The 23427-nt window shown below is 30.9% G+C and overlaps 3 protein-coding genes across 20 annotated transcripts in view; 2 read left to right on the plus strand and 1 right to left on the minus strand.

Annotated features, from left to right (window-relative positions):
• On the minus strand, window positions 1-13875 carry Gale (UDP-galactose 4'-epimerase). 7 transcript variants are annotated; one of them, XM_074135869.1, is made up of 12 exons: window positions 13624-13875; window positions 11559-11754; window positions 11129-11351; window positions 8381-8499; window positions 8024-8137; window positions 7757-7936; window positions 6883-6990; window positions 6608-6718; window positions 5861-6041; window positions 5391-5521; window positions 4568-4718; window positions 1-424 (listed from the first exon to the last, which is right to left on the minus strand). In XM_074135869.1, the coding sequence occupies exons 3-12, from the start codon at window positions 11259-11261 to the stop codon at window positions 138-140; spliced, it is 1515 nt and encodes a 504-aa protein (XP_073991970.1). In that variant the 5' UTR covers window positions 11262-11351; window positions 11559-11754; window positions 13624-13875; the 3' UTR covers window positions 1-137. The 7 variants fall into 7 exon arrangements, with proteins under 7 accessions (XP_073991970.1, XP_073991965.1, XP_073991969.1 ...); XM_074135864.1 differs by lacking the exon at window positions 11559-11754 and having other exon boundaries at window positions 13624-13874; XM_074135868.1 differs by lacking the exons at window positions 11559-11754; window positions 13624-13875 and adding an exon at window positions 13079-13207.
• On the plus strand, window positions 1382-23311 carry LOC141458201 (ethylmalonyl-CoA decarboxylase-like). 12 transcript variants are annotated; one of them, XM_074135910.1, is made up of 9 exons: window positions 1382-1470; window positions 1550-1804; window positions 6357-6474; window positions 12260-12424; window positions 14311-14460; window positions 17235-17360; window positions 18732-19075; window positions 20235-20468; window positions 21990-23311. In XM_074135910.1, exons 7-9 carry the CDS (start codon window positions 18892-18894, stop codon window positions 22400-22402), a joined length of 831 nt encoding a protein of 276 aa, XP_073992011.1. In that variant the 5' UTR covers window positions 1382-1470; window positions 1550-1804; window positions 6357-6474; window positions 12260-12424; window positions 14311-14460; window positions 17235-17360; window positions 18732-18891; the 3' UTR covers window positions 22403-23311. The 12 variants fall into 12 exon arrangements, 11 of the variants coding, with proteins under 11 accessions (XP_073992011.1, XP_073992012.1, XP_073992013.1 ...); XR_012460773.1 differs by having other exon boundaries at window positions 1417-1804; window positions 21990-22498; window positions 22730-23311; XM_074135911.1 differs by lacking the exon at window positions 1550-1804 and having other exon boundaries at window positions 1385-1470.
• The window catches only part of LOC141458193 (uncharacterized), a 22312-nt gene continuing 21614 nt past the window's right edge, over window positions 22730-23427 (plus strand). The window contains exon 1 of the mRNA XM_074135884.1: window positions 22730-22835. The gene's annotated coding sequence lies outside the window, so the exon portion shown is untranslated. The remainder of the gene's footprint in view (window positions 22836-23427) is intronic.

Below are 23427 nucleotides of genomic sequence, written 5' to 3' on the forward strand. Positions count from 1 at the left end.
TTTTACTTTGTAGCATTTGTGTATTATAAAGAAAAAATAAAATAACAATCATAACAAAAAGATGTAAACGAAAGTAAGTAATATTCTTTTAAAAATGTTGTTTTCATGCTTAGCGCCTTACATTAAACATTCCTAAATTATACTGTCTGATATTTTTGACACTGATTTTCACCTCTAATTAACTCTAAACACATCAAGATCTGCCTCATTTTTGTTAGCTTTTCTATTTCTTTGGCTCGTTTCAATTGTGACAGTTTCACTACTTCATCTAGTCTTAGTTTTTTTTCAATTTTACACAATTCAATTGAAGTTAGAGTTCGTATTAATACATTAATTTTGTTTGGAGAATGAAGTAGACAAGCACCGCTTCGTATTTTTTTGTATCCAACTGGGTTTCTACTCTGCCATCTCCACTGATCGGTACCTAGAATAATTATTAAAAAAGTCTTTATAAATGAACCCTAAAAGGGTAGGATCTCTTCCTTGGAGCTTCTTATAGCTCAATGTCCGTTGATTTCAGTGCTCTGAAACATACTTCAGCACCAACAGAGTATGATGTTGACAACCTTTAAGATAAAAATTATTAAAATATATGGAAGGATCTTTTTAGTTAGGTTTCTTTCTGCTATAAAGGTGATTACAGTCATTCCTACATAGACAATTACAATGAAGGGTTGAAGAATCATTCTCAAGGTACATTGACTACCTAACTTACTATTTTATTGTAACTCTGATAGCCTAATGTTTGGTGAAAGAAAAAAAGATCTATATTCGCTAATAATTTTGAAACCTATTTAACCGACTCCTCCATGCGCTATTGTTTGAAGGAAAAGAGCTTATTAAAAGGACTCGAAAACTTCTAACTAATGATGTTTCAAAATTATTTTAAAAAATTTGTCTTTTTTTGGTTTTCATCAACTATTTAAACTTAATTACTCCATTACAACACTAAATGATCCAATTTGAGGAGAAATGTATTTAAAGAGACCCCTATAAAACAAATTTCGTTCAATAAAATAATATTGAAAATGAAAGAGAAGACGGAATGAAGAACAAAAATGATTGGCGATTGTAAAAGTTCTATACAAAAATAATACAGCAAGCGCTACCTTTTAGAAGTTCTGTGAACTATATCTCATCAAAGTTTCACACAAGTTACAATCTAGTTACTAATATTATCGCTAGAATGTGCTGGCATGCCAATTTGTTAGTTTTCTAGAGTTAGTTTGTTAGAGTAAATAGGAATTCTTAATTTATCTATTATTTAAATTTAACCTCTTCGCAATTATCCATCTCTAATTTATTTTCTGTTTTAAAGAATGATAAATATACTTTATTAAAATAACAAAGATAATAATTTCTAATAATAATTAATAAATATAGGCAGTCTATTATTTGTTTGTTTACTTAACGGTCCTTCCCTCAGTTTAACCTGTTATCTATAAATTGCCAATACGAAGTAAAAAACAAGTAAGTAAGTGATAAAATAAGTAGCTGCTATTAAGTAGAGAAAAAAAAGCGTAACTGGAAGATTTTGATTTTTCTAAAGCTAGTGAAACTATAAGTTGGGGTCGTAGCTTGAGCATTGCTTAGTCATCTTACATAGGACATAAAGGTTTGCAGTGAAGAGTTAGAATAAAAAAGAAGCTGAGATTTAAAAAGAGGACTGAATCCTAATCTGTCGAGTTACAGGGATGACAGCTTAATTTCTGTTACTGCAGGCATCTGCATTTTTTAATTAGAGGAGATACATTCAATAAACACTCAACGATGCATATTTAACTCAGAGTCTATTATTTCACAGGTCAGCTCATATTAAATATTTCTAATTGACACTGTTGTTAAACTATTGTCAAAGTGGTAAAAAAAAAAACCTGATAAATATGATTTGGCTGACGAAGTTTGACTATTTAACACCTCATTCTGGTCACTAATTCTTTATTCTTGCTTTGGTGCATTTAAAGTTCAAACGACCTGATACATTTTCCAAATTACTTATTCTAAGTCCTCTTCTACCTTACTGTTTAAAGGATCTGCCACAGAGACGCCTCTTTTCTCTTGCCTGCTATCATTGTCGGAATATTAGTGGAACACATTCCAAATTATTCCTGATGGTAGGGTTATCACGCGATTCCTTCTTATTTTGCTCGCTGTGCGCCTAAGGTAACTCATTTCTGAGGCCTGATTGCGGCTTTAACTTTTTTTAGTGAGGGACTAATTTTCACTTCCATTAGTAGTATATGTTGTTCGGTTAACCATCATTTTAGACTTTCTAGACACTTCTTTTTTTTTATTGGATCAGGAAGTTTTTATTGATTACTTGGAATAATCTTTTAGATGCTGCAAATCTTAAGTTTAATAGTTCCGTCAGAACTCTTGTTGACACCTAGGTACTTTGTACATGCTAAGTTGTTCCAGCGTACTATTTTTGTGTTTCTTCTTTGTTCTACTTATTACCATAGTCTTACTCTTTTCCAAATTAATCTCCATACCTTTCTTTTCAATCTCTTCCATTCATACATTAACATTATGTTAGAGCTTTTCTTCAAAGTATTCTGTATACCAAGTCGTCAGCAAACATCAGAGAATATCCCATGCAAACATCTTTGGTTCTACTCTAGAGGTATATCTTCTTGCTTGCAACTTGATTAAGTAACAGCCTCCGCAGAAGAAGAATCAGCTGTTCTGTCGTAATGGCGTTATTTGTGGTGAAAACTTTTATCGCTAAAGCAAGTGACACTAGAAGTTGGGCTTGTAGCTTGAGCAAAGCTGTATTGCCGGTCATGACTTACATAGGAAATAAGTTAAAATAAAAAAAGCTGTAATTTTTTGAGCAGTAACATAGTGTACGTTTCCAGCGAAAATTCTATTTCAAAAATTTCACGATCACAATACATCCTCTTACAGGAGTAAGTGAAACTAATAAAAGAAGAGAAGGAAGTAAAAAGGGTGAGAAGAAAAGATATAAAATTTAGAAATGCATTCTTTTTTATTTACATTTTGAGATTGATAGTATCAGAAATAATATTTTTTGTGAAACAATTATAAGAAATCTTTACAAAAACTTGTAACAAAAAGAAAAAAATTTTGAAATTTATCTTTGAAAATATTACATAATTGTAAAAACTGTACATATTTTTGTTTGTTTGCTGAAAAATAAGCATTTTTTTTAACGCCTTGGCCGTTGGCAACTAAGTTATTCGGCCTCTGGCAGCCCAATAAAGTTTTGCCATTTTAGCAAGTATCTAAGTCGTCTGGGACGACATCCGTCAAAGCGGAGCTTTGAAGCAAATGTTGACAAAAAAAAATTCAGTTTCAGATATTGGTGGTAACATACGTACTTATTGACTAGATTAGGCACCATTTCAAATATCAAAGAAAAAAATATGCTAACCATGTTATTGGCAATCCTACATTTCGTACATTTAAAAAAAAACTAATAAAATATAGTTTTAATCTGACTCAGGAATGTGAACAAACTATAAGGATTCGCAAGTTAACAAATTTACTAATTATAATCAACTCTATTAATATAACATAAAGGTAAATGTAGTTATAATATTATTATAATAGGAATAAAGCAAAAGGAACAAAGAATTAAAATTGAAGGCTTAATAATAAGACCACATTTTTAAAAATACATTAAGTAGGCGAAATTTTAAAATAATAATTACTTAAAAAGTAGTTCATAAATATAAAAATATTCCAATTTTAGATTTTTTGTCCTATATCCTAAATAAATACTTATTCTAAAACACTATGACGGTAAATCCTTAAGGCCAGCAAAAGAACATTTTGTGCTGTATCCTTCAGGATTCATGGTCTGCCAACGCCACATGTCGGTGCCTAAAAAAAAAGTAGAACAAAGAATTTTATGACATTTGGTACGTTCTTAGAGGTAGATTTGGCGAATCTTCAAAAAAGTTTGTCCACAGATTTATGGTCCTGAAACCTAATCCAGGTGTACATCTACAATAATATTTCCAACTATTTAGAAGCAATTTATAACGGTATACTGTCCGTAATATTGGCAGAATTAGAAATTAAAATTTATTGAGGTTTAGCAAGACAACATTGATATGTGAAGAGGGAAGGAAAATTCATCTTATTCTAAAATCTAAATAAAATATTTGTTTAATTTTCATTTTGAATTAAGGGCATGATTTCTGTCAGACTCAAAAAAAATACTGTGCTATAGGAACTAATTTGTATTTCTTACCACTCTCGATCTTTGCACTTAAAAAATGGAAACAAAAGAACAGCAAAGAAACAAGGATACACAAAGCCGGCAATGACAAGGGCATTTTTATTACACGAAAGTGAAGATCCCTCAGTTATAAATGATCTTGTCGAAAAAACTTTAAAGCAAATTTTTCATAAATAGCATTAACTCAGTCTAAAAAGGAATTTTATAAACTATTCTTAACAGTAAAACTAAATATGTTAACGTTGAATGATTAGACCTGCTAGAACACATCACTTGAAAAATTTAAATACAACCTGCTTAAATATTATGTTTAAAACCTTTAGTTATTAAAAAATAGAAATAGTAAAGGATATTACTAACACATATCTATGAGATCTCTACTGGCAATCCAGCCTAGTTCGTTCAAGGCTTTTGAGGCGTCACAATAGCAGGCGGCAATATCACCGGGTCTTCTACCAACTATTTCATAATTTATTTGGGTTTGTGCAACTTCGGAAAAACACTTTATTACCTAAAATATTATGAAGTTGAAATGAATAAAAAATATTTATTAAATAAATTTTCAATCCACTCATGATGCGCTTTTTATGAGTAAATAAACGATAAAAGGTGTTGAAACCATAAAAACAAGTTCATTTAATAAAAATTATTTGGATTTTATTTAATGGTTCATATTGGAAATTTGTGGGTATGTTAGCTATCCGCCTCCTTCCACTGCAATTAAACGGTTGTTGGACGTAAAGCTCACCCGAATATTAAGCATAGCTATATTTTTACTTTTTACTAATTAATATTAATAATCTTAATAACAAAGCTTTAATTTATTCAATCTTCTGAATCCTCTTTGAAAAAATTAATGAGATTAACTTCAAAAGAATTTTGAGAAGCTCATGCAAAAATCAGGAGAAAAATGGAACATTCCAAACAAATTCTACTATCCAACATTGAAGGGCACCAGTGCAAACTGGAGATTTGAAATAGAACGTTCGCTAGACGTCAAAGCATCTTTATAAGCTAACGTCTCCTGAGAATGAATTTCTGCCGGCGATAAACCGTCCCAAAACAAAGAATTTTAAGAAAACATTAAAAAGATATATATAAAAAAAATTCGACAAATCCACAATTGATTTAAAAGTGATAAGTTATAAGTAGTACGATTGATTTAACATAAAACTATACTTACTTCTAATACTGAGTACCCTTTGCCAGTTCCTAGATTGTAAACATTAAAACCACTTTTTCCCTGAAGTAATACTTCTAAAGCTCTAATGTGACCTTCGATAAGATCAACTATATGTATGTAGTCTCTCACACCTGCAAAGGAAGACTATTGTAGTATACTTCTTAAAGAATATCTTACAGTCTTGAAATAGATAAAACTATATGACATTAGTAATATTACGTACTTAGAAAAATAAACGTTCTCGTGATAAATTTTCAGAAATACTGAAATTTTGCGTGAGATACCTTTGGCCCCAACCAGTAACCACAAGATTAAGCCCTACTCAGTGTAGTCACATGTAACCTCATAAATCCCCGAAAATAAAAAAATCTTTTACATGTAAATTACTGGTTAGAAGATAGTAGCCAAAATTAGAGGAAAACGAGACGGTTTTTTTGAGATCGTATCAAAAACTACGAGAGAACTAGTACCTGTCCCATCTTTGGTATCGTAGTTTCCACCAAATACACTAACTTTCTCCAGCTTTCCGACGGCAACTTGGGCAATGTACGGCATGAGGTTGTTGGGAATTCCTGTAGGATCTTCACCCATTGAGCCAGACGGGTGAGCTCCAACTGGATTAAAGTACCTTAAAGCTATCACTCTCCATTTCTATAAAAGAAATAAATATAACTGTTAGTCAAATGTACTAAAATATACTTTTGTGGGAATAAATTCAGGAACCTTCTACCGTAAATTCAAGAACTCATTACTTACCTAAAAATAAAGATTTTTCGATCAATTTAAGAAAACTTAGGAAATTTAACGTAATAGGGTCGTAACTGTAATACAGTCAAACTTCTAACAGACACCTTTCTGTAGTAGTTACATCTTAATCTTGTTTAAATTAGATGGCAGTAATTTACTTAAGAGAGTAAATAAATAAAGACAGGGATTTATTAAAATGTCTTAAATTTTTGTTTTCAGTTAAAGCTGCATTCTTTGAAGATCTTAAATATAATAATAGCAACAAGAAAGCTACTACATGCTTGGGGCAGATTTGACATGGACATGAACGAAATTGACATGGAAAATAGTGCTATGGGTAAGTTTTTTCTATTAAAAATAACCGCTTGTTCTATTCAATGATTTATTTCCAAACCCTCTTTCTAAATAATCTATGTATTACAATAATTAAAGTATATTATTAATAATTATAAAAATTAATAATAACCTACATTAGAAGCACGACAAATATCAGACAAAAATTGTTCAATAAAATATTTAGTTTGTCCATAAGGATTGGTTATACAAACGCCGATTAAACGAGATTCATTTAATGGTAACGTCTGGAAGAAAAATTAGAATGGAAGAATAAAATAAAGAAAATATTAAATAATACCAATTAAATTTTCTTTAAATATAAATTACTGCAACTTTTTACTATTTATATTTTATTTTATTTCACAGTTTTATTTATTTAATTTTTTAACTAGATACGAATATTACATACCGTTCTATTCTTCACTAAACGATAAAGTAAATCTTTCAACATACATCTCTCTGTAAACTGACAATCTTGGTCACCTATATTTTTAGTTATAGGACATCCACGTCCTTCCTGTCGTTTTCGTGAAAAAGATTAAATTAATTAGTTGGTTTATTTCTTTAATTTTAATTAATTCTATTATTAGAACGCAACTGAGAATTGATGAATTAAAATAACGTCAAATCGAACGCACCCAAGGCTCTGAACGACTTCTATAAAAAGTTGTTTAAGCTTTTAGAGTCCTGGTAAAGCTGGGATAGAAAAAAACCACTTCCAATCAGCCACATAAATTAGTACACATCCGTGTTCATGCTCACTCGAAAAATAAAAAAATTCTCTTCTGCTCTTTAGGGACTATTTCGTTATTTATAAATACCAAACATTACAAAAAATTAAAATAAAATAGAAATATTCATAATCATAACGTAGAGATTGTTTTTCCTGCAATTCCTTAGCGAAGAGTTACTAAATCACGAAAAATTGCATGCTTCTCTTTTATATCTTCGAGAAGATATTCTCATCCTAATCATGATTTCCTTCGGGGCTGGCTATTTAACAATTTAGAGAAAGACACAGCTGTATTAAAAAAATTATTTTCTTCTAAAATTAAGAAACATTATCGGCTTAGATCATAAAGACGAAAGGTAGGTCACTTTCTGTACAATTAAAGTTGTTTTTAAAAGATTAGAATAATCTTTTAAAAAAATAATTTCAATGAACCCTTTTTTTTTTTAGTCAGTCACTAGAAATATAAGACAATCAGAAACTTAAGAAATACCATAATAAATTTTTTTTTAAAAATCTTGGTTTATAAAGAAATAGTTTTCCACCCCCTTACTTTAATATAACGACAAAGATCTTTGATTATCTCCTCGACAACATGCTTTGATTTTCCATAAGGATTTGTACATCCAAGGCCTGTTACTTCTTCTTCGGTTAAAGGAAGTCTTTGGGGGTCACCATATACTGTTGCAGAAGATGAATATATCATAATTGTACAGTTATATTTTTCCATTACCTGAAAGTATTGGGTAAGTTCTCAATTTAAAAAAATATATAATAACTGATATAAATTAAGTTAAAAATAGGCTTTATTGTAAAATACCTCCAGTAAATTCATGGTTCCGGTTATGTTATTTCTGTAATATTCTAGAGGTTTGCAGCATGATTCATTTATTGACTTCAGAGCAGCAAAGTGCAAAACACAATTAATTTTATGCTATAAAATAAATATTAATATTAATTTTCATAATTTAATGAATTATTAGACATTAATTAATTGACATCATTAACAACTGTAATTTATGTGAAACCTAATGAAGAATTATCCAACCTGAAAAATAACCAAGTTTTACAAAATAACAAAATGATATTAGTAAGTAGAGCAAGGGGAAAGCAAATAAATTAGGCCCAACTAAACTACAATAACCTTGAATTTATAAGTGTCAAATTAAATTGTCACCTCTTTAAATGGTTTTTCTAACTCTTCTTGATTCAATAAATCGATCTGATAAAACTTCAATTTCCTTCCAGCTATAATTTGAGCACGAATCAATGACTCTGGGTGTGGAACATGGTCATCTGTTAAAATTAAAAATTATTGTAGGTCGGTGCATGTAAATATATAATTAAAAATTTATGAAAATAAATTAACATCGTCCCAATGGGAGGGTTAAATCAAAATGCTTTCCTTGATGTGAAAAATTATCAAACTTGATCTTCGCACGCTTGTACCATGATAAGCTTTTCAGCAGCAGAAATAGATAAACACCCACAAGAATAAAGAAGGATTTTGAAGAGAATAGGTTAAGTTTAGTTAAAATTATTGGAAACCAAAATATTTGTAATTTGTGGGAACACATTGTTTCAAAAGATATCTTAGAAGGTTAGGGCTCGAAGACAATCGGTGAATATTTACCAGCAATTTTTGACAGATAATAATAAAATGGTTACACCATTGCTTATTTTTTGCAGGCCCCTATCAAATTATAGTTCCTTATTTCTTAAACGAGAGACTGCAAGCTAATGTCTTCTACAAAAAAACTATAAAATTACCAGCATTGTGATACAAACAGTGCGCTTTAGTTCAAAATACTGAGCGAAAAAATCTGGAATCAACATTAAATTTGCTTCCATTATTGAATTCGTACGAAAAAGAGTTGGTGTAAAAATAAAAATGTATCTATAAGAAATTTACATTAGTGGAAGAAACATAATGCCACAACTCGTCAGAACTCCACTAAAAATCGTCTTGGAAAGTAAAAAGAAATAATTTTGTACTCTGCTAAAACATATATCTATCCACTATCATTCATGTATTATAGCATGTTATTAAAGTTAAGTTAAACCGTTTACTTAGTCACGTACAGTTGATAGCAAATAATGACGCAACTACTATAAAATAACTACTTTCATTTTTAACTAATAATTAATGTTTTTTTTATAGATTAAGCATTGAATCTTGAAAATGACTTGGTAATAGTAAAGACGATCATCTTGTAGTTATATTAACGAAAAAAATAAATATTGAGTATTCTAAAATGTTTAATAGTATTAAAATTAAAGAAAAATGGGGTTCATGAAATAACATTTATTCGAATTAAAGAGAACAGATCTCAAAACCATCTATATTCGTCTGATGTTCACAAATTCGTCATTATCTATACGTAATCTTTAGGCACTGCAGTATTTCTAACTGCACTATATCATGCACTCTTTGTGTTGGTCGTAGCGTTTAGTAGTACTACTTAGGTTTGTTGCGGTATTCTTAACTACTGGGAAATAATCAGTGTACAGAAAATAAAGCTAGAGCTGTAAGTGCGCTATGTGAAATAGGAAAGATTCTTTGATAAACGTTTTGTCTTAATTTGACTTAAGACAAAATTATAGGTAGTTTACAGTAATTGGCGTAGAAATGTAATAGCATACTGGAAGATAGGCAGCATATAATATAGGTTGATTTAAGCTATCAAGTCCTACTACACGAAATACAAAACTTATCTGGCACAAACCCATTGTGTAGAGGTGTCCTTCTATAATGCCCAAAAAATTATTTAACCACTGTTCTGAAAACTTTCATCCGAGACATTGTACTATCAGCTCTGTCTGGACCCCTAATCACCATTTTAGATAGCCGAAAACCCACCGAGCCAGTTCATTGAGATTAATTATGAATAGTTGTGATGCCGTCAATTTCCAAAAGTCAGTCAGATATTTGTCACAAGAACCCCAGGTTCTGGGCTGATAAGGTGGTTTAATTGGCTAATCAAAGGACTCCTCATTTCTCGAAAGACCCTGGTAATCTGACATTCAGAGCTAGAAACATTCTTAGAAGATTCATCTAAAATATCTGTAGCCTGGAACATTTCTGCACCAAATTCGAGGTCGAGACTCAGGAGTTCAGTACCTTCACTTCAAGTATCCCAGCAAGTATAAAACGCTATTGAACCAGACTTTTATACCTCTCATCCAAAAAATAACATTGAATAACGACTGATTGGCAGAAAACATTAACATCAATCCGTCATTAGTCAGTCCTTTGGAAACCATCATACGATCTGACATGTATTTCTCTTAAAGAAGTTACGTTTTCTTAAATTGTGAAGGAGTAATTCTTTCAATTGGATAGGTTTGTACTTGAAAATGAACTTGCATTTTTAAGCTTAGTCAATCGCAAAGTAATCCCTTCCTTCCAGCAAGATAACGCTCGGTCATACACTTCTCATCAGACCAAAGAAAACTTTGAGAACTTAATGGCTCATTGAACAGTGTCTTTTTATTCACTCTATTTCAGACTTAGCTTTGTTTAGAAAATTTAAATAAAAATTTGGTGTGAACGCTCGCACAATTTGTTTACAATGCTTTCGGTAAATTTTCATGAACTGCATTCACGGTTAATTTTATTATTTTGATGTGATTTTTCCAGAAAGTAGCCAATGGGTTTTTAAAGAATCCTGGCTCATGGTAAGCCTAACAAATTGGGCAGAATTTTTTTTCAAAGAACATTGATTTTAATTGAGTTCTGGGGTATCTATAACGTCATGTTTGCTTCAACTCTACACCACTTAATCATAGTATAAACATGTATAATGTTGATGTATGCTACTTTTTTGCTTCAACATAATTTACAGTAAGAGGAATTCGTATATGTAATCAAATCACACATTTTTATTATCTACCATTAGATGGAAAATAAAATATTATAACTTACCTTTGTGACAATTGCGACAATTGTCTATAACGACAACGTTATATCCAATTTCTAACAGCTGGACGCATGCATGTGATCCTACATATCCACCACCTCCCGTCACCAAAACCGTCACCTTACCGCAGTCATTCATTTTCTTGTTTAAATTTTAATTTTTTGGAATTTGTAAAACTGAACTCAATGAAATTATTAGATATATGAATTTTTCCCTCTTAATAATATGCTGTGAAATCAAAATACATGCTCATGATGTAAATGTATATTTTTAAAGTGATGAAGTGATGACACTATCTTCACAATGACATTCAGTAGTAGAGTGATTATAAAATAATACATAAAAAATTAAAGGAGGGGGTAAGACTGATAAGAAAAACTTCAAATCTTCATAAAAAGTAATAGTTAAAAATTATATTCACTAAATTTTACTTACACTAATACTGTCTAGATTTGCTTTTTATATTTCTTATCTTTTTTTCTGACTTAGTTTTTTAATTAATAGCTGTTGGCTAATTCGTATTAAGCTAATTATGTCCTAGTTTAAAATATGTGCGGCGTCCTATTTTTTTTCATTATAGTAACATTTAAAATATTTTCAAAAACATTATTCTGACTTTTTTTAAAGATTTCTGCGTGCAAGAAACGTTAAAATTAAAATTAAATAATAATTACTTTCTTTAAAATAATTTATTGTTTTTATTCATTATATTTGTAATTTAAAGTGTAGACCAACTATAAAAGTCTGGCTTTGTAGTAAATAAGCCGAGAAAGATGCTTTAAGCGAGGCAAGTCAACGCCTAATGTCGATTATTCCATTTTTATTTATTGACTTAAAGCCTAGGGTACCGCGCGGTCGTCATGTACGATTGTCGGGGAGATTTAGAAATGTAACCAGATAAGTTATCAGACTGGGAAAACTAGGATTACTGAAGACTTGCAACGGTTGCAGATTATGGGATTACAAAAATGCTGAATATAAATTAAAAATTATGAAAATTCACACATGACGATGCTGTGCATCAATTCTATGTGAACATAAACAAATTATGTAACTCCATTTTTTTATTGTTATTATTATTATTCTTTCGAATGTTGAAAAACGATCTAAAAGTGATTTCATGTTCAACTTTACAGTTACTAGAGTTTACTGAACTGAAAGAGAACACATCACACCTTTAAAGAACATGTTGGTCTGAAGTACGGACTGGACATATATTCTGAGACACAGCGCATTTGTTCTGAGACATAGAGCAAGTATTTCGAACTGTAATGAATTGAGACTACAAAAACTAAATTCCTGTAAGACCATCACATTTCCAAATCAAATTTGTCTTAGTAGTAAGTTGCAATTCCCAACATTTTGGAGAATGAGTTTGATCGTCTGTCATACAATATAGTCAGTAAGAGACGTCTTTATCCCAAAAAAGAATCGTGATATTACACTACACAAAGTGTCACATAGAAAATATATAGCAATTTGCTTGAGGAGTATTAAACTAAGGAATGTGTACAGAATTTAAAATGAAGTCAGGAGAGGTTCCTCCTAAGACTGTTTGGGCAAATAACATCAAAAATGCGTCAACGGAGCACAAATGTACTGCTGAAGAGCAATTTGCCTCTGGGGACAATACAGAGAACCCGTAGCACTTCCTGAAGTCCTGTGCAATCTATTTATTATACAAAGAATATTCGAAGTCGATACCTTTCCGTTCCCTAAAACAACAAATACTTATGTGGTTATTTAGTACAATCTCATTAACCAAACGCAAAGCTTGATTAAGTGCATGCAAATATATTTTTTTCGAAAGTACCAATCCGATTAAGGTCTTTCTTATTAAGAGAGCAGTTATTTATTGTTTTAAGGAGAAACGCTAGCACTATTCTCTGAGTGCTTTCGAATTCGTTTATTTCACAACTACTTTTTACAACTTATTAAACAATAAAACAAGTTACCTTTAATCCGAAAATATCCAAAGGTAAATTGGTTTGCAAATTCTCATATTAAAAAGCACACATACAAAAAATAACCTTTCCGTATATAACCTATTTCTGCCGGTTTTAATGAAACCTCTCTCTTGGGGCTATATAGCAGTGAAATCTATCGGCTGTTAGGTAAAAGTTTGAAACATTGCTTGTGTAAGATTAGCCTTGACAATTAATGAAGCATATTTTTCCGATATTTCTTACTAATTTATTATTATAAACTTGTTTGAAGTGGAGTCTTTCACATAAAATATAATGGTTTCATGAGAGCTTGTCTCAAGGTACCTAAATTTTATTATTTAGTTCATATCAATTTGATATTCCTTTGAATGATCTTAATTTAAAACTTAAAAAACGGAAAGGTTTACTTTTTATATCTAAGTAAATGTTGTAAAAAGAGCAATTGATTTGGCCACAATTTAGTTGATTTTTTGTTTTTTTTTACCAAAAAAGTAGAAGAGCTCAGTCATTAATTTTTTTTAATAAAAAAAAATAACAATTTATTAAAAACTTACCGTTTCTTGTTCCTGTATACTTAGTTGCTTAGTTAGTGCAATGATAAATTTATTCTTTTCTTCCTACACACATTAATGTCATTAATTTGATAATTTACTGTGACTGGGGTGTAAGAAAAAATGATTTACCAGAAATAAATTTTAAATTGATATGTACGGCAAATTTTTAGATGTTTAATAACAAATGTTTCCATAGTTTTATTTTGTCTAATTATCATTTTCATATTTTAAATTCTCGTGGCCTTTAAGTGGAGTAATATCACATGATTAACGGAATCTGAATCTACTCAAGAAACTAACTTGAAATTGAATATAAATGCACAGATTGTTTTTTATTACTTCATGATTGTGTTACTTATATTTTTGCCCATTGATAGAGTCCCTAAAAAAAACAGATGGTCGCCAGAATTTTACAGATTTGCATCTTTAATATTCGGATTTTGTAGTACTCAACATCCTATTGACACAAAAGGCATTCAGTAATTATCTTATTTGCTAGGTACGTTTAAAATTTTCGAAAACCTTTGAGATATCGAGTTAGGGTTTTAAATAATAGATTTGGCGAGGCCTAGTGGCAGCGACGACATTCTGTTAATTAGCAAAATATGAACAAGACCATTTTAATGTTAATTACAATGCCACTTTGAAAGGAATATGTTTATTAGTGTTTTTAATATTTTTCTTTAGAACTTGCGGTTTCTTTCGGACGTTTTGGATCCTGTAATGATGGCCAGAATATTTTGAGCTGAAGGGGTACGATTTGATATCAAGAAAAGAGAATGCCAAAATGCTACTTCAAGTGGACAGTGTCTATATCCATGTCCACTGTAAGAAAAGGTCAGAAAGGGATTATTTGCAATTCTAATACCAGAAAGATTCCTTCCGGTTTGAAGATATTAGAATTATAATCTTCACCAATATTTACTGTTTTAAATCTCTACTAGTACTTATCAGCAAATGTCAGAATACGTAAAATCTAGGTTTTATTAATAAGAAGAACTTATATCTACACATATTGTATCTAGACTAAAGACAGGTATAGCAAAAGCCAACGCCAACCAACTTTAGAAAAAATCATAATTAACTTGTAATCATGATTTTAACAAGAAAATTTTATTGAAATTCATGTACGTTCATTTTCTCATCGTTTGTATAATTGCTACGTTCTTCCTTACAAAATTAATAATTACATGATAATTGGAGCTAATTTTGGAATTAAAATGCGTTCTACTTCAAGTGAAGGATATTATAGACAATGAAAATTACTGAGAATCATTTCCCCTTCCTGCTTTGATTGCTACTGTAACAAACCTTGTCAACGAGAGTTACCGACAGAGGAGTAGGTCGATTTATGTCAGATTTTTGAATTTGTGTTTATCGAAAACATACATTTTGAAGTCCTCTGGATACGAACAAGACTAATTAGAAGTTAGTATTTATGTTTACGTGGATATGTGTTTGCACGTTCCCCATTTCTGAAAAATAGAAAACGTCATAGAATTAGCATTAAAATATTTCGTGACTGGGCGGGCAAAGAACTTGTCCGTAAGGTGTTGATTAACTTTGTTTCAAACAGAAGTGCCTCTTTATATTCTGTATGTTTCAGATTCTTAAAGAACTCGGTAAAGCTGCTTAGAAGATCATAGCAAAAAACGTATTTCTGATGAAAACTTAATTTTTAAAATTTCACTATAAGTTCGCAAGGGATAACCTGAAGAGATTACGTCAGTGATTATGCATTAGATTCCCAGTTCGAGATTTCGGGTTCGAATCACTCAGCAGCCTTGTCTTAGAGTTTATCTTTCCAGATACTTCTTACAGCTCACTTCTGCCGGTGGTGCACTGATAAAGCCTCTGGGCGCCATAGACCTTAGACGTGTTTGCGCTTTATTAAAAATAGAAAGAAAAGCTCGTTATATTTTCTATTTCATGTATTTTAAGGAAAGAAAACAAAGTATTCATCTTTAGTAGTAGCCGATATTTCAGTTGGAAACCGAGAAGCTTGGAAGCGTAATTTGGCTCAAAGTTTAAATGTTGAATAAAAGATTGAACGCGATATCTTAAGTCGAGACAGGAATCATATTTTATCAAAACTTGATTTTAAGATATGCGATCTCTTTATATCTTTACAAATATAAATTTGATGTGAAAAAGACTTGTACAACCATATCAACATCAGATTCATTGAACTCATATTACGGATGTTTAATTTGGAGGCCTTCCCAAATTTGCACTTTATGCAATCTAAATAAATTTGAAATTAAGTATATTTCTTGAGTTTGTTGGATTTTCGCGCTAGCAAGAGTGTAATGTTTAAAGAGAAAAATCTTGTCATAGACGATGTTTAAAAGAGAGAATTATCAAAATGTGTGTAATTGTTTAAATCTAGCACAACGGCTCAAAAAAAGGCATCGATGAATTTATTAAGACGCTACTATAGCCGGGTCGTTAGAGGCGAGGCCACAAAGCTAAGATATACATATGATGTTAATGGTTCATTGATTCATTTCCCGATCTAGGCCTTGGATTTAATGATAAATTTTTGATGTTTAATGTGAGGGATTTATTTATGTTTTTATTGTTTAGCTTGCTTGAGGGAAAAATGTAAATTACTTATTAATAGATAAAAATGGGGAAAAGGCCATTAGGATAAAATGATAATATAATTAGGAAACAAGTTGGCAGACACCATTTTATTGCTTCCAACGGAATATTTGAGGGGTGGGACTTAGTGTGTGCTTCACATTCTCAAAGAAACTCGTTAAAACCATTTAGATGATAATTACAAAAACATTTCCATCTACTGGAATCTAGTTTTCCCAAGATATAAGTGTTATTTGAAATTCAAGTTATCTTGTAAAGTATGCTCTAATGGAAGAAATAACATACATTTTCTATTTAATTGTCTTGCGCAATTGCTCCTAAGAGTGAATTTCTTAAACAGACTTTTTGTTATAATTCAAAAGTGAATGTTTGAAAGATTGCGTATTTTATTTGTATCAATGAAAACAAATGAAATTAAATCATGACTGAAATTAGCATTATTCTTTAGTATTAGCATAATTAATCCAACTGGATTAATGAATCAGTCACCAAAAACGAACAATAAATCATGTTTAATTATGCTATAGGTTTGAGCAGAACAAAAGTCCCATATTATTATTTTTGATTTTATATTTGCACTAAGCCCTACTCATGCTCAGACACCCAATGCTGCTACAGGTCTACGCTGTAAAATTATTTTGAGGTCGAAGTATAAGAAGCCAAATTGTCTAGTCTCGGTCAGAAAGGCGCTACCCTGTCAGCAGTAAAAATAAATAAATAAATAAATGGACAGCATTTAACAAAAGGAGCTCATTTCGAGTATTATTTACTTAGAATAAATACTTAATGAGGGAATCTTAAAACGCATATTTTGGAGACAAGTCGATATCTTATATATTACATTTTCCTAATACTCGCAACAGTAAGAAAGCATTTTATTTTTGTATGTTAAGTTTATCTGCATACTCATTTGCTTCAATTATAACGCCTTTGTGCAATTAAAAATATTATCATTTAATTACTACCAAAAATTATTAAAGTAATTGATAATACGATTATTTTTTTAGGTATCAGACTGTTGCAAAATATCAGTTAGAACTTCTTTAAAGGCATTGTTTTTCTGAAACGTAATTTGAGTCAACAGCAATAATCTGCAGCATGAGGACAAGAGTTATATTCTTTAAAAATAATTTGTAAGTATATATTTTTTCAGACGTGGCTTAACGTCCAAATAACGGTTAGGTGTAATATAAAAAGTAATAAGCATTTTAATCCTTCTTTCTATTAAAATATTCAACCTATTTCTGATGAGAAAACAAAGAGCAGGTCCTGTTGAAAAAAAGAAGATAATAATAAAGCCCTTCCAGGGAAGGTATTAGCTAATTGGCTAGCTTATTGGATTGATTTCCACGCGAAGATACCGGTTTCGAATCCAGCTGTTGGTCCTTAGATTTTCTCTTACAGCTCGATGTCCAGAGATGGGTGTGTAACGAGAGAACACTGTCCAGGCACAGGCTGTACACTGAAAAAAGCTCCAGCCGCTAATAACCTCAGATGTTGGCGCGGAATAAATATATTAAGACAGAAACACAAAAATTAAGCCGACCCCTTGTATTTATAGTGGATCTCTCCATTTTACAAATTTTTGTTACAAACTTTGTCTCTAACAAAGTATCGTCTGCACCACAATTAGATTATCAGCTAACTGTAAAATAGCCAGTAAAAATTTGTTTTGAGTCTGTTGTGCCTAAGATGTCTTTTTTTAAAAAAAAGGCAGAAGGCTAGATAAAACGGCATGATCACTCGGCTGGTCCGGACCCTAGCCAGCCAGCTACCAGTTGATCCGCTAGATGTACAATTTGTCTTGGCAAGTAGGATAGATTTTATTAGCGCAAGCTAGCCCTGAGTAGTCTTAACCCACAAAGCTTCGATCTACTTTCTTAAAGCCGCTTTTTCTGGTGCATGAAAGCTCCAAAACATATATTTCTGGTTAATTTCGACAATTTAATACGGTCGAAATACTACTCTTTACCAGGAGTTTGAATAAAAATAATTATATTAGTCCCACAATGAATGCTTATTTATTAGGCCCGAGAAATCTATGGATAAAATCTAATTGAAATTGGCTCACTTGATTTTTGTTCTCAGGATATTAAGTACGTGTGTGCCTGATAAACATTCAAATTCGAAAAGGAGAAATGTTAATTCATAGAACTGGGTTTATTTACTTACCTATTGCTATAAAAAACGAGGCTGCATACAAGCAGAAGTTATTAATAACTTAATAAAAATATTTGCCATAAATTAATTTTATCAAGTATATATACAAGCTTATTAATCTACAAATACAGTCAGATATTTCTTTTAAATCACAATTAAGGTTATTATTATCAACAGTCATTTAAAAAAAAATGATTTGTATCAGATATTTGATACATATCAATTTTACCTAAAATGAAAATTAGTTTTCTTCATTTTCAAAGGAAGTAGCAAAGACTTTCATTGCTTGTAGAATTTACGCTTTTTTTTATTCTATTCTATTTGTTTTAATTTATTGTTTCAAGGTTGTTCACACATAATTCATCCCATAATCACAAATCGCAGTAAGGTGGTTTAGTTCATCGTTAAGAAGGTGTCCGTCACTTCTCTTGCTCTCAGACCTCAGCCAAGAACAACTTTGTAAAGTTCACGTATGTATAAGAGTTGGGCATTTGTAGTTTAGCTATGGGCAATGTTATAAAATATTTATATGATAGTTTTAATAAATACCGTCTCTATCTTCAATTGAATTCTGCAATTAAATATCTTGAACACCTAGGAGAAGGAAGTGTTGATCTAGAATTAAATAAGACAACAGGTATTGCTACAATTTTAATAAATCATCCCAAAAAGAAAAATGCTATCAGTGGTAAGTACAAAAAATTATATATTATCTGTAACTTATTTAAATTACATAAGATTAAAAATCTTTCTTATAATACAGATTCAATTAACTTAATCAGTAACCTTTTCAAATTTACTTCGTTGCACCATTTACAATTCAGTTGCTTAAATGAAACTGCTACCTGCCCTGATGCAACCTTCAGTTAGGATAGTGGTTCACACATTCATAATCAAATTCCTAATTTTAATAGCAGAAATTGAGTTCACAAATCACGATGTTTCTTTCCTATTAAAAAAAAAAAATATTAATCCCAGTTTCATGAAATAGAAATTTTGTTTCACAAATAACATGTAGCAAGATCCTATCAATTCCCAGTTCTAAGGAAGTTTTTTTTCCCAACCTTATCCTGGCTTTCGAATCTACGTTAAATTCACATCTCTGCCCGTAGAGTACCCACCATTGGTGTTTCCCTCACTGCAGGTGCTGTCACGTACTAGGTCTAAATTTTTCAATTGTGTTGGCCAAAATGCCCTGCGAGGAGCTCTTAGAGGGGTGTAGGCAGTCAAGGAAAACCAATTCTTGGTGGCTAACTCCTCTGTTTCAATGCCTTCCATAGAGATTCTTTGAGTTTCTCCATTTTCCTTTTCTCACCCCCGAGATATAAGGTTTAAGTTGTAGGATTACCTCACTCCTAGTTTTGAGGGAAGAGTTCTCAAAGTACTGCCTAAGAGCTTGAAGGGGGCCATGCACTTTCACTATACAACAGGGACACAATTCATCTACAGTAATTTAAGTAAAAAGCACCCCAAGGCAGCTTCTCTTGGAGATAGCTTCAACAAAGAGAGTAAACCCTTTAACTCCAAGGTCCTTCTTTGTATCGGGGGTTGTGCATAGGGCCGACGACCCTATTCTGCAAAACCTCGAAACCTCAACTAGAAAATTGAGGAGTCTAAAGGGCCCTTTATGGGCTTTAATGCCAAGAAAGAAAGAAATGGCTAAATCTTATACAATTAGTTCTTTTACTTGCTTGTATTATGAACTAATGTGAGGTTGCGTGATTTAATAAAACCGAGGGATTCTGTGGAATCCGATACGTTAAGTGTACTGTATACTTAACTGGCATTCTTGACCCAATACTTTTAATTTTTGAATTAACAAAAAAGTAAATAATTTTTATTTTTAGGTAAAATGATGGTGGATTTCTATCACGCCGTAAATGAACTTGAAAAATGGGAAGATGGAAAAGCAGTGATTTTACACGGGGCTGGCGATTGTTTTTGTTCTGGAGGAGACTTGGACGTGTTTAGATTAATTGCAGAAAACGGCAGAACCACTGAAATGTCTTTCTTTATGACTTTTGCTATGAAGAAATTGACAAATCTTCCTTTAGTTTCTGTTGCATTTATTAGTGGAAGAGGTAAGAGTTCTCCGATTTTTTTAAAAGCGTATTTGAAGTATTTTAATATCTATAGAATAACTTACAATTTTTCTTACTGCTGATATGGAAAGAATTGCGATCATATGAAATTTAAAGTTTTCTCGGGAAATGTTTTGAGCTCTCCTGACTCCGAAAAAGTTGGTTTTAGAAAATTGTGCCTATATGTAAAAAATATATTAAATACATATCTAATAATATATATATATAATATATAATATATATTGAGGGAAACTGAAATTTCAGTAGTATTTCCGTAGCGGACTAAAGAAACTTATGTTGCTTTACAACTTTCATTTTACAAATTTTTCCTAATAAATTTGATTAAGGTCTCTTCAGAGGAGGTAGCACACTTTCCTCTTTCAGTAAAGTATAGACGGTCATATAGTTCTATTTTATAAAGGAGGATTAGATGTGTTTCTGAAATTCTGAGCTTGAAAATTCTTGAAGAAAATTCTCTGAGAGAATTGTTTGGTTTTCTGTAAAGGTTCTGTGAACGAATATTACTTACATTTCATTCAAAAACTTAATTAATTTATTTCAATTAATACAATTGTTTTATAGCATTCTGAGGAGCGGTGAGGCCTAATCTGCGTGCCATTTTGTAGTTCAGTCATGTGCAATCTAAATAATGTTAGTAAGAACTAAGAACTTTTGAAAATCGGTATGAGAAAAAAATGTTTTAGTCAGAACCTTAAGAATAAAACATTAAGATATTTTTTAGATGGCTCTACAGTTTAGACCTTACCGCTGATTATTTTTAATTCATGCGAATTTTTAATGCTATTTAAATAGATGTACGTTCATTAATACCTATTCCCTGAAATTAAATTTTTTAGAAAGGTAATTTTTTAAAGCTCATTTTGAATGTAGGTTTCATTAAAACAGCCTGTTCATGCCTTTAATACCTTACTTTAATTAATTTTTGTATTTATCTTATTTAATAAATATGTACTATTGTTATAAGTTCCATCATTTAAATACTAGTAAGCAGAACTATTAACTGATAATTTTCTCAATTATTTCAAAAAATTACACATTCAATACAAAATAAAAATCTGGTTACTCAACTTTTTTTTAATGCAATTCTCAATGTTCTAACTCAAAAATTTTGTTCAAATTCCGTATATTTTTATATTTTCAGTCTTATTTAACTCTTAAAAACTTTATAAATTTTGTGAAAACTTACATAACACTGAAATGTAACCAATCAGGGAAGCCTACCACAACATCCTCACTTAGTACGCATTTCAGATCTCCACTTTCAGTAATGATTCCTACGCTCTCTTGTATATAAGTTTCTAGAACTTCAAACAACTAAGATTTGGTATATTTGTTTATTTAAACATTTTCTCAACACTCTGTTATCTTAAAAGATCAAGTCAAACAGTAAATTTGCTAATAACAATCACATATTATTTTGTTTGATTGTTTTAATTTTTGCTATTATTGTTAATAAAAAATTTGATAAATTGCAAATTATTTGTGCTACTTTTTTTCCAGGTGCCTTTGGAGGCGGCGCTGAAATCGCATTGACAACTGATTACTGTGTAATTCATCCTGATTCAAAAATAGCTTTCATCCATGCCACCATGGGTGTAACACCAGCTTGGGGAGGTGGATTTCGTTTACGCGAACGTTTGGGTTTAAAAGGTGCTCTTGATTTATTACTTAAGTCAAGAAGTAATAAAGCTAACGATGCTTTGACGTTAGGTATAGTAGATGGTGTTTGTAACAGTATTGATGAAGTTGAAACATTTATGGCTGAAAAATTGCGACATGATGCTGTAGTTGTAAAATCAGTTAAAAAAACTGTAATAGCTAATGATCCTTCAGAGAGTACTGATCTGTTCGCCCACTTACTTGGAGCTGAAAGTAATAGGAAAGCTCTTGAAGCTAAATTGAAGCATACTTAGTAACTTTTTAGAATTAAAAGAATCAACAAAATTTTGTAGGTTATTTTAATTTTAAAATGCTACAGCGTTTTCCGCCAGCAGAGTATATTCATCAGAGTAGGTACATAAATGTATTTACATTTTTTATATTTTGTAATATTCAAATGTGTTTGTAGACCATAAATAAATCTAATTTATGATAAGTAAAAGCTCACTTTGTATTTAAAAGAAAGTTAAGGTATACTTGTGATAATACTTTTGTGGACTAATTTTAAATTATATGAATTTTTAATATTAGGTACAATCTATAATCTAATTATTTTAATTTTAAACAAAAATTATTTGTAGGTATAATTTTATTAAAATTAAGTGAAGAATTTGTAAAATATTGGATATTCTGTGGATCCAAAAACGGAAAATGACACGTCTTTTGGAAGAGCTTTTATCAAATTCGGTAATGAATTTTGTTTTTTAATTACATCTGCCCGATTGAATTCCTGTTAACATTGAAATGTTTAATTCTGAACAAAAAATCTTGTACCTACATTCTCAAAAATATATATATATAAATTATTATTTTTTATTAGGGGTAGGCGAGTGGTTAGAGACGAAGCCCGCAAATCTTAGCTATGATTTATTGTGGAAATGGGTTGGATTTTATTTAATTAAGTTAATAAAAGAATTCATTGTAAATAAGTTTGCTAGTTCCTTCCGTCTAGGATTTGGTTGTTGAACGTTAAAAGCTACCTGAAAAGCTACCTAAAAGCCTTTACTTGTATAAGAGGTTGCTTCTAATAGAAAAATTAATGACAATTTCTAAACCTCGACATATTAAATATCTTTTACCAAGATTTATTTATGTAAGTTACTGTTTTGGCATCAATAGTAAGTGGAAACCTCACATTATTAAAGACATTTTTATTGGTTGTACATTGTTTTACATTTAAAGCTCCCAAGTAGTCTGTTTAAAGTTATCTTTTCTTCTTTTTTTTTTAAACGCCTTCCGTGAGTTGTAGCTGTTACTTATTGTAAAGTCGGACTTCCCA

This window comes from Rhodnius prolixus, unplaced genomic scaffold, assembly GCF_049639745.1.
Source record: "Rhodnius prolixus isolate KJV_2025 unplaced genomic scaffold, Rpr scaffold_5, whole genome shotgun sequence".
NCBI classification, from domain to species: Eukaryota; Metazoa; Arthropoda; class Insecta; order Hemiptera; family Reduviidae; genus Rhodnius; species Rhodnius prolixus.